At 42.8% G+C, this 12,173-nt stretch overlaps 1 protein-coding gene and 1 long non-coding RNA gene across 3 annotated transcripts in view; both read left to right on the top strand.

The window, feature by feature from the left end:
- Positions 1 to 4,430: 4,430 nt before the first annotated feature.
- LOC139305086 (uncharacterized) lies at positions 4,431 to 7,829 on the top strand. Its single transcript, XR_011599219.1, has 3 exons — positions 4,431 to 6,980; positions 7,108 to 7,170; positions 7,314 to 7,829. It is a non-coding gene; the product is annotated as an uncharacterized lncRNA (long non-coding RNA).
- A 2,632-nt stretch (positions 7,830 to 10,461) lies between these two features.
- Positions 10,462 to 12,173, top strand: part of dennd5b (DENN/MADD domain containing 5B) — a 76,988-nt gene continuing 75,276 nt past the window's right edge. For both annotated transcript variants that reach the window (XM_070928858.1, XM_070928857.1), the window contains exon 1: positions 10,462 to 10,570. In XM_070928858.1, the coding sequence (XP_070784959.1) occupies positions 10,462 to 10,570 (109 nt within the window). The remainder of the gene's footprint in view (positions 10,571 to 12,173) is intronic.

Raw genomic sequence — 12,173 nt, 5'->3', positions numbered from 1 at the left:
TTAAATTGTGTGATGTTACTCTTCAGTTCAGTAGTAGTACTAGCATTACGCTGTACCACATTAAGAACGAGTACACGGCTGCCATGTCTGAGGATGGCTCGCAGCCATAGATCACGTCGCTGTTAGCTGGGGGGAGGGGGAGGGGGGGGGGGTGATGCGCGCCAGTCCGAAGCCATCACCCAGGTTGTGTGCCGAATATTGAGACCGATATGTAGATGGCAAGGGATTCAAAGAGCTAGTTTGGTACCTCGAACCTAAGTACGTTATAAACTAAACACGTTGAAAAACACTGAGGAGAAGGATGTGAAAAGTCAAGCTAGCTGGGGCAGACAAACTAATTTAGCTCTGAGCCACCGACAGGTGGGAAGCTCTCTTAAATGAAAGCTACATGACCATTATCTTTGTTGTTGGCCTGCGTCCATGATAACTGCAAAGACTCCCCCGCTCGCATCCCCTGGCGCTCTGTCTCATGTCATGCGCACACAATCGACCATCAACGACGGCCTCAACAGTTATGTGTCTCTCCTGATTGTTGCTGCTGGGAGGCTGGTGAAGCACTGCAGCCACAGCCACCCCACCACCGTGACACTGAAAGCCGGACTAAAAGGAACGCGCGTCTTGTATTTTCACGTCATTTTGTGTTTTTTCTTAAAAATTAACTGGATAGTTACAGGTTAATGGCTGTCGGACTATCAAAGGAAAATTAAAACGAAACTGACACCCATATCTCGGATTAACGTTTATGTAAATATATCCTCTGTATTAGCAGGTACCCAACACTGAACAACATATACACTCCCACGACACATCTGTGATAGGCCAATTGGTCGGGCTCTACTGAAAACCGTAGAGACATAACGTGTGTTGTTTAGCTTGTCTAGCTGTGTGTGCTAGCTAGCTCACTTTCAGTGTTCAGTTAGGTGTCGAGGCTAACATTACTACCCATGTAAGTTAAATATGACAAGGCCTTCTTTTTTGGGCATCCAATAAGTAGCGGCGTAAGGTACATACCTTGGTTTTGAGATCACTGTTGGGTACGTTTTCGATACAGCAGAAAACATTTTGGTCATTCTTTTTTTTTAATGTAAACATTCCACAGTGGCTCATTCGCCATATTCCTTACTGTAACAGGAATATGAGGAAAGAATGCATCCTCCCCAAGCGTCATTGAGCAGCGGTGATAAGAAAAAAGCTGGCTCTGCAAAGTTCTTTTTCAAACAGTTGATAGAAAGGGCTTTATTATGTGAAATATGTCCTAGTAATAACAGGCAGTCTGTTGTAGTATTGTCTATTGAAACGCCAGGGGGTTTAAAACAAGTTCAGAATCATGTGGCTGTCCCTGTGGGCTGCCAGTCCTGCTCTCTCTTCTCCATACAGTCCAAGAAACTGCTTAGTTTACTCCTGAATGCAAAGACTGAAAGGAGACTGAAGAGACTGTTGAACCAACTGTCGAATGCAGCGCCACAGTCATTTCTGAGCTTGTTTTTTTTAAGAGAAAATAAAATGGTGACACAGCGTTTGGTTGTGCAGCCCTAGTACTTGGTGGGAAAAATTGCTCGCTACTGGAAATACAATACATTAAAAACATTACCAAAATGTGATTTTTGAAAATACAGACGGAGACAACAGAGACCTAACAAGGCAGGGAAACGCACATCACATTCTGAATCAGAATGTGTGTATATATTTGAAAAAAACGTCCTTGTAATGCTTATCTAAATACGTCCTGCATTATTAATTGTGGTGTTTGCCATGTTGCAAATCAGCTCTTGTATTTCTTTCCCCTCAAGAGTACCTGGAACTTAGATTTAGTACCACCTCCTGAGCAGTGCCCAAATTTAAGTTCAGGAACTCTTCCCCCGAAGCGTGGGGACTAAGTCGAAACAAAAGCAGAACCAGAGACAAAGGATTCACGTTAAGTTATGGTTGATAAGTTTCCCTCGTGGACGAGACCTATGTGTTGTATCATGGTTTCCGCCAGTGTATTGCAAGCCCGGCAGCCCACCGGGCCTAAATGGTCCGCCCTCTGGGCCAATTTTTTTTTTTTTAATGTGTGTTGAATAAATGATTTATTTCTAACGACACCTTACTTTGTCATGTTTGCAAATCCCCCAAACCGGGACGCCGGCCCGTGTCAAAAGATACTTGCCACCAGGCCGAACAACTTTTCTGGGGGAAACCCTGTGTATTGAACGTGAAACCAGCCAACCACTAATTTTCCTTTTTTATTTATTTCCTAGACCTGAGAAGCACTTAACTGAAGTCATCACTTGAAAGATTGCTCTACATGCAATGTGATTTGGATGTCCATGCAGCCAAGGAGGGGCCAGTAACATTGGTGCTCTCACATAAGCTCAGGACAACAATGTTACACCTGTACAGTGGACAACAAAAGGAAGATTCCAAGCAAAATTTGAACAATAATATGGGACTGCAGCAAAGACAACATTTAAATTGTACCCTATCAGCTGTTACCAGTTCTGCAGCACCTCGGGGAGATGGCTTTGGAGTCACAGCACAGAGCTTTACCTCAGAGGATCTACGTTCTTCTGTGCCTGAGTGCAAACGGAGATCTTGCCCACTGCTGCGTGCCTTATTGAAAGGAAATCCTCCAGATTTCAAATCCTTTTTTACCACCCGGTCTTCTTTGTCAAAGGAAACTAGTGCCAACATTGAACTGAATACTAGTGATAATTTTTCAGATGAAAGACACTGCAAGAATCAGCAAGTGAGAAGTTCATTAGCTGCTCTAAACTGTGGACCGACTAGAACACAAAAACTAGATAATTCAGGAGGAACTCATTCCACCCCCCATCAGAAGCAGGTCTCCTCTCCCTCTCCCAGCAGCCAGCCATCCACAGACAAAGTATCGACAGTTGGAGAAACGGAACTACCTACAGATGACCAAATACAAGACTATATTTCAAAAAGGCTTGCATATTTTCGGACCGCTTTAACTCAGAAAAATAGAGGTTATGGACACACCCACTCTCATAAGGGGAGGAATTTCTGCACGAATGACAGGGACTTCACACTCCAGTCTGACTGCGTCATGCCAAAGTCCAACAGTGTTGCCAATGTCCCCACAACCTCTGCCTCTGTCAAAGAAGATGTGGAGAGGCAAAGTCTCAACTATGCTGTGATTGGGCAGTGCAGTGCCGCAGTTGGACAAGCACTTGACGAGGACCCTTCAAAGTGCAGCAAAACAAATGCTGAGTTAACAGGTACACTAGTTTCTGCTGTAGGAAACTCAACACATGCTCCTAAATATGAATCTGTTGAGAAGAGTGCATCGGCAGATTTTGATTTGCCAGTAAAAAAACACTTGGATGTAACTGTGCCTGCAAATAGCAATGACAAACACGTTTGTTTAGATGACTACGAAGATAAAACATTTGTCCGTAGCAATGATGATGGTTTCCATAGTAAATGGTATGATAAGTACTTGCAGAATGGCATGACCACTCTTCATTATTCATTAGCTGCACTAAAGGAGCTGATTGCTAGTCTGGAGAATGTAGAGACCATTGCAAAGGTGGACAACTTCTCTAAAGTCATACTGCAACAATATTGGAATGGGGATCTACATAATATTCATCTCTTTACATCCACAGAATATCCACGAATTATGATGAATGTTGCTGCCACTTGCACAAAGAATGAAGATGAGATTCCAGTGGTTCTCACCACAGTGCCTGGAGTGACTTTCGATGAACTGACTGAGAAGCACCCCAGTTTAACGCACAACTGCAGCTCGTCACAAGAAGAGTACAAGCCTCTTCGGGTAACTATCAACAAGAACTTGGATGACACAGACCAAGTTCCTGGTGGTCTTTGGGCTCCCAAATACATAACCGGGAAGGAGAAAGGACATACAGGCCTAAAACCATTGGAAACAGTTGGGTTGGACAATGTGCAAGGTTTGACTGGTGTGACTGATGTGTCAGAGGATCTTCAAACCAAGTCAGGTTCAGTGGTATCTGAAAACAAGGAGGGTGAGGAAGCACGCTCTGTGAAAATTTTAAAAGATCCACAATATGAAGACATTTCAGATGATGAAGACATATCACAGCTGGCCAAAAAACTCCCAAACACAGATCATGAGGAATTAAACTTTGCATTATGTTTTGAAGACATAAGTGAAGATGAAAATCCACAGATTGAGAATATGTCTGTGGAGAGGCCTACGCCTACACAAGTACCTGAACACAACAATAAGCAGTCGCCATTTGAAAATAAAGGCTATGGACATGTGCAGGGTCAGGCTCAGATGAAGATGGAAATCATTTCAGATGAGAAACTGATTCCAAAGAAGCAGGTTTCACCCAAGACGGAAACACTTGATATAGCACACCATTTCTCTTGTCTGTGTTTTGTTGAAACGGAAGATTTATGTCCTAAATGTGACAGTAAGAGACATCGGGGATGGCAAACAAATCACTCTATTTCATGTAATCCTTCCTCTGTTTTGAAAGATGAAGATGAGACTGATGATCAGATTAATGACTGGATAGTCATACCTATAAGCATGTCAGACCTTAAATTTGAACCAGAAGATGAAGACCAGAATGGCCCAGAAAATGTTCTGCTAGATGATGGTGAAACTGGAGACAAAGAAATGCTGTGTGACACAAGTCCCACAACAAGCGAGTTACATTTAAAACCAGTACCAGCTCATGCTTCTTCTCAGATAGAGGTGTTTGACACAATTGAGAGCTTTCTACATACGAAAGTTGTACAATTTAAGAATACATTTGAGGTGGCATCGGGCAGGAGCCCATCTGACTCTGAGGGAGAACCACATACACCTCAGAACAGGACAGAATCTTTCTCTGGGCCTGAAGACAGCAGTGAAACTGAAGACAGTTGTGATTATTCATCTGGATCAGAACACAACTATTTGACAGTATCCAGGCAGTTCTTGAAGAGGTCAGCACCTCTGCCCCTGGAGACAGAAGATCCTGTGTCTGAAAAAGAGGACAAAGATGAGGTTACAAATGTGCAAAAAGGTCAAACCGGGAAGTTGGACAAACTTAGACGGCAGATTGAAGCCAAAGCTGGCTGTAATCACGTTCAACCCAAGACCAAAAGAGAAAAGATTTCAAAAAAGGATGAAATAATAATCCTTGATTCTGACACAGAGGATGAAGTTTATCAAAACTGCAAAAAGAAGGCAAATGGTAAGAGATTATTCTCTTCAGGCTCAGAGAGTAGTGGAGATACCCCACGTAGTCAACAAAAGAGACATTCACCTGAAACTGTGGGCAGGCAGTATAGAACTGTAAAAGAAACACTTAAAAAAAACAGACCGCTATCTGCAGACTCACTAGCACCACAGTGTCAGTCTGAACTTCATGATACGCAGTTTAAAGAAGTGACGCAGAATGCATGCTCTGACCTGTCATACAGTACAGAAAAGCGTGGGCAGCTGATCGAAACCAAAGTCGTCTCTGAACAAGTTCAACAAAAGACAAACAGACTGAAGAACACAAAAAAGGAAATTTTAATAATCCTTGACTCTGACACAGAGGATGGCTATGACCAATACTGCAAAAAGAGGGCAAACAGGAAGAGATTATTCTCTTCAGGGTCAGTGGACCGTGGTGATGCCCCATGTGTTCAACAAAAGAGACGTTCACCTGAAACTGTGGACAGTGACTACGGAACTTATAAGGAAAAACCCCAAGAAACCAGGCTGTCTCCTGCAGACTCATCACTGCCACAGCACCAGTCTAAACTTCATGATACACAGTTAAAAGAAGTGATGCTGGATGCATGCTCTGACCTGTCAGACAGTATAAAAAAGAGTGGACACCTGATTGACGCTAAAGGTGGCTCTGAGCATGTTCAGCACAAGACCATCAAACGGACAACCTCAAAAAGAGGAATCTTTTTCCCCAATTCTGACAAAGTGGTTAAAAAAGGCAATTTCAGCAAAAAGAAGGTGAAGAATATACACTCAGGATCAGAGGACAGTGGTGATTCCTTATTTGCTACACAAAACAGACGTTCAACTGAAACTGTGGATCATCATTGTGGAACTGTCAACCAAAAGTCTGAAAACAACACACTGGCATCTAAATATTCACCAGAGAAGCAGCCCCAGTCTGTGGACAAGGAGGCAGACTCCACTTTGAGTGCCAATACTGTGATTCCTCGCCTTGTTGTTCTGAAGTCTTCTCACTACTTAAAACTAGTCAAAGAATCTAGAGTCCACGGGCAGAGCAAAGCTGAAACTCTGGCTCCAAAGACCTCCACACCAACAAAACAGACTGGCTCCTTTGAAAAGGATACGAGGCATTTGTACAGAAATAAAAAAGGAAGATTTGTGTCCAACTCAAAACCTGCAAATGATGGACACCATGCTACAAAAAATACGGTTCAGGCCAATGTAACAAAACCCACACTGTTTTCAAGACAACTTTCGTTACCTAGCCTGGAAGGCTTGTCCACCTCCTTGAGTAGCTTGCCTTCCACAAGTGGAAAGCTTTCTGAAGCCAGACAAAGCTCAGCCTCCTCAAGAGGGTTGTCTCAGTTTGGCGAAACCGCCGCCTCCTCTAGTCTTCCTAAATCTAAGCAGAGTACATCTATTCCCAGACAACATTTGTCTTCATCCAAACTACAACGGTTTCACTCTTGTAGCTACCCCTCAACATTAGATCATCCAAACACTCCCACAAAAGGCCTATCATCTTCTGCAACCATGCAATCATCAGCAAGGAATCAAGTGATCAAAGACTGGCAGGATAGTTTTTACCCAACCAGGAGAGACAGAAAAACTAGCCTGGGGATGGAGGAGGACTTGAGAACCACGAATCATAATTCGGGTAGGAAAGCTAGGCCAGGACCTAGTCACTTTGACAGGGCACCCGGACAGAGGCACAACCCCCACAAGTCTGCAGCCCCCCTGATGAAGAAGACCCAGATTGCTGCCAGAGAGTTGAAAAAGGCCAGAAGTTTGGAAGCCCCAAAGGAACAAAGTGTGTTCTTTTGAAGTTTCTAAAATGTATTTTTAATTGCCCTAATAAATTCATGATGGTCTAATCAAAAGTTATTTTTAATGTCTCTAATCTTAACATGTATTCCCAACCCTCTTTCTTACCATAGGATACTCCGTGGGTGAAGGATACAAGTGGTCAGAAAAGCAAATAGTGGCAAAGCCAACAAAAGGTGATCGTAAACATTTTCCCAAACAATGCTCAATGCACAATTGTTTGTTGTTGTACAGCCACCAATGCACTATGTAGTTTCACCAGGTTTTCTGGTTTCTGAGATACAGGTGTAACACCCCCCCCCGCTATTTTTCATCGTAGGTCCTGGCAGAGAGAGGAAGACTAGATCCCCTCCAAGTCCCCATCTGTGAGGGAAAAGGTCCCAGTGTCTACGAATCAAGTTTGTATCACTCCCACTCCATGTGATTGATGGGCCAAAACAGCAGTTATTATTGTTGTAACTGATTCTGTCTTTGTTTCTCCAAAACATTTGTGTATAGTACAATGACTGCTTTATACCTAATTAGAAAAAACTTAATGTTCTGTATTTTAACTGTATTTATGTATATACACATACTGCAAATATGTTATATCAGCCATTTGTGGTAATGTCATTGTTTTGGTGTCAATTGGAAACAAATGTTCTTTTTACCAGCTACCTCCAAAATGTAAAAAATTCAGCATTAAGTTATTAAATGTTTTTGCTCTGAATACTGTCTAACCTTGAAACTTTAAGCTCTGATTACACCATGCTACAATGAAAAATGTTGTACTTTTTAAAATGGCAAAATCCATAAAAAGTCTTGAATGGATCCCTTGCTGTATGGCTTGTGTGTACCTCTATTACACCACTAGAGGGAGACATATCATATCTTGGACTTAACAGTTGCTCTCCATTTTTAGATGTTGAACTGTGTTAAACCATATATTGTGACAGGTCTGATTAGGAACAGCAGTGGCAGTAGCCATATTGCCAGTCATGGTGGTTACATGTTTAACAAATTGTTGTGGTACTACATAGTATTCAGATTGTATCATACATTTCAACAGCTGTGATGGCAGCTGTCGATCATCTGTCAATATTTAACATTTGTTTATTTTTCCCAATAGTTGACCATCTTGCATGGCAAAGTTACAAGATGGGGTTTTGTGTAATAGTTGTAATACATGATATAGAAACAAAAGTAAATAGTTATTATTTATGGAATGATAAGAATGAATGTCCATGTTGGTCAAGTTTTTGTTGACCACTACAGGCAGCCTCCTGTATGTTCCAGTGGACCACAAAAGCGGATACATTTTTCATATGAATCAATACATAACATAACATAACACATAACATAACATAGTTAAACGCCTGGGGGAAAATCCATCTTAACTTAGTTACCCATCTTTTCATGGCAGCAAGACTTGGTGTGCAACAGGCCCTTGATCTGATCTCCCAAGATGAGGAGGTTGATAGTGATTTGGAGGAGGATGTGTCAGAGCAGGAAGACAACGTGGAAGAAAACTGATTCCAGCCCCTCTGATGGAGAGGAGCAGGCAGCAAGGCAGACGTTTATGTCGAAAAACAGTGCTCCTCCTCACTTCCACATCAAGTTGCAGGCAGGATGGCACCGGAAAATGTAATTCAAATGACTCCAGGACCCACAAGACTGGCCATCTCCCATGCATCTGTCATTTTGTCAACGTTCCAGCTCTTCCTCCCTCCAGCCATTGAACAAATTGTCATTGCAATGACAAACATGGAGGGGATCAATCGTTATGGTCAAGAATGGAAGACCATGGATGTCATATGGAGTGAGCTGAACCCTACCTGGAGGGCAAGTAAGAGGAACTGGAGGAGGTTCTTTTTGGAGGAGCTTGGAAAGGCCCTTGTGACTTCTTGCATGCAAAAGCAACAACAGCTTCCCCACACAGCAGCTTCAGCAGCATTGGTAAGGGCAGTGCAGCGATCTGAGCCTGGCCCTGATCAAGAACTCACACAAGAAGCCAACACAAGGGGGCAGAAGAGAAGGAGAGGCAACTTCAGCCCTACAAAGGACTGCAAAACAGGGACAACCGGCTGCAATTGTGGGAAACACATGCAAGTTCCACACACGTAAAGTTTCCTACCACTGCTTTGAAAGCAGAAACTAAGCATTTTATTATTTAATGTTTTGTGTTCTAAGTGGTAAATGTTGAATTAATATTGATAATTATGATTTCTTATGATATAGCAGTGAGGACAGCGTTTCATGATTGCAATGGTTAAACATGGTTATATTATAAATTCCAACAGTTCCAGAATGTTCATGCCATTTTCAAATTCAATAAGATATATTTAAATCATTATGACTTTTATGTTTTTATGTCTTATGTAAAACAGGACATGATACTGTGTAATATTATACTATTATATATATTATATTTATATACTATTATATATGATATTTTTCTCCAAAAACGAGTATTGTAAAACTTAAAAAATACACTCTCCCTGCTCTCTGAAACATTTATTAAGGATTAATCATACATTTATTAATGTGAAATAGGCTATTTAGACATTCTAAATAGATCTGTAGTTGAAAATTTGGTATAGACACTTACTATGAGGGAATACTGTGATGGCATAAAATATGAACAGTATGTAAGGGTTAAAAAGACACACTTATGCGCTGGCCACAGAAAGTGGGCTACACCAAGCAACCACAGTAAAATAATTTAATTTGAAACATTCCCATTTCCATTGCTGTTTGTTTTATTCATATGTTTAAAGCCACACAACAACCATGCTGGTCTGTAAATGATTATATACGTGTCCAATATTTTGTAATATCATTCTTATTTAGCCTAATGTATTGTTAGTAATTAAATTTAGTCAAAACATTTTTACCCCATAGCTTGTTCTCAGCGCCAATAAACGTCCCTGGCCAATAACTGCTGATGACAAACGGAAGGAATGATTGATTGTATTCTTCCGCAAAGCGATAAAGTCCCTAAGCGTAGCACCATGGATGTAATGTGAAACAGCGAAACAGTACATGCCTGTAGCTGCACGGTGACGTGAAATAAGACGTGACTGAGAACGGACTGGGGCTAATAACCTCTTTTTGTTTCATCGTTCGAAAAAAGAAAAAAAAACACACTGTGTCAGAGAACAGACTGAACGGACTGAATGGGGGACGAGATTTGAATATCCCGCCCTACCAGGCGGCTCCTCCGAGCTCCACCGCGGCGGAGGTTCACAGCGCTCTCTCCTCCAACAGGCAGTAGTGTGTCGGGAAGCTCCGCTGAAACGGTCCGCCGAGAGCGAACTATCACTGGAACAACATTCAAAATCAACTTTGGCACACTACGTAGCTCGTATTTACAGCTAGGAACCGACACAGAAAAGCAGTGTCCCCAGTTTTCACTTTTTGTTCCCCACCCCTTGGAAATGTGTCGCTTGGAGAACTAGGAGCGGACAGCGCTGCACACCGAAGCCGGGATGAGTGGGAGCTCCGCGGCGTCCGGCGTGGCGCCCTGCCGCTTCGCCCACTACTTTGTCATTTGTGGGATAGACACAGAAACGGGACTGGAACCGGACGAGTTGGCAGGTATGAGCTTTCTGTTCAGTGGCATCTTGTTGGTTTGGCAAATCTCTCCGTGATTTAAGAAGACAGAGCCGCAACACATTTTAGGAACATTGTTGACTAAAAATATCACTCCACCGCTATGCAGCCAATGCACGCATATTATCTTCCGTAATGGGCAACATTATGACACAAAACACTAAACACGTGACGGTCAGAAACCTAAACCGACAGGGTCTGGGTCAAGTTTTTTTTTGTTTTTTTTTAATCATTGAAACTCCATCGCCATGAATGGCACATGCACACCATTACCCTCCCCCCCAATAATATATTACAGCTCATGGTTCCCTTCTCAGAGTCAGTTATACGGTAAATAAGCACTGTAGATGAACACACCAGGAGGAAGGGTTTCGCAGCATCGAGGTGTCAGCAGCGCCTCTGCCCAAAGGAACTGGAGTCATTTAAGGTAGCTGAGCCTCTCCTGTGTCAACAGAGTGAAGGATCACCAGCATCTTTAGTAAATGTTCTTATCTGATCTCAGCTTCCTGCGCTCCTCTTGCAGCCTACTGCTCTGAACCCATCAAAGTGAAGCTACTACTCTCCCAATAATTGGACATTATCTTTGGTCAACAACACACAGACTCATACTCTACTTGCTTTAAAGCCATTTGAATGAGCTTTGCCAGCAAATGGACCCCTACAAATCAAATCCCTGTCATGGAGCAGACATGTTGTCGTGAGTCTTGCAGGTGAAATGGGCAAAAGTGGAGTTGCATGTAAGGCTGCCTTACATGTGCATTTCAAGGTGGCGATGATCGCCGGATGGGTGTTTTATTTACAACAGTGTTGATTCAAGGGGTTGCAAATGTCTTGCTACGCCGCTGCCCGGATGGACGGACGGATTTGATGGCAGGATTCCTGTTCTTGTGGTTATCTGCAGGGATCAGAGACTTCTTCTCTCCCTCGCCATCATCCTCCTCAGCTGAGACTCCTGCCAGTGCAGCTGTGGTGGCTCAGCTGTTACTTTTTTTTTGACAAGCTTTTACCCTCTGAATGCTGACAGCATGGAGGGTTGTGTGCCCTGTTGCTGAGGTGTTGCGTCACAGTCCAATCTGTAGCTTCTGTCTGTGCAACTGAGTCTCTTGGCCAAAGTTCAGAGTAGCAAAGTCTATGTGTGTGTGTTGAAAGTGAGCCGTGATTGCACACTTGTGGCCTGGTGTCAAGCAAACTGTACCAGCATGTTTTAGTGACACGCTTTCCAGAGTCCTTTAGTGTTTTTTGTGTGTTTGTTGCTGTGTGTGAGACTTTGTTTGTGTCTCTGGTTGTTCTGTCAGTTTGGAAGGATGGGGGGGGGGCTAAGACTGTAGCAAATCTCTAAGGTGATAAGCTTTCACCTTACCGAGTTCATATGCCCCAATCACCCCAACCTGCTGAGCATCTGGTGTGTGTGTGTGTGTGTGTGTGTGTGGTTTCACTATGGGACAAGTTAACAGTCAGTGATGGGGATTAAACTAGGGCTGACGATTATCTTCACCACAGATTAATCAGCTAATTCTTTTCTTTATGAATAGTTTGTCTGTAAAAGTTAAAAACGTAGTAAAAAAGTATCCAAGGTGACTTCTTGGTG

Source organism: Enoplosus armatus, chromosome 22 (assembly GCF_043641665.1).
Source record: "Enoplosus armatus isolate fEnoArm2 chromosome 22, fEnoArm2.hap1, whole genome shotgun sequence".
NCBI classification, from domain to species: Eukaryota; Metazoa; Chordata; class Actinopteri; order Centrarchiformes; family Enoplosidae; genus Enoplosus; species Enoplosus armatus.
Note: the sequence above shows the minus strand (reverse complement) of the source record. Positions and strands in the feature narration are given on the sequence as shown.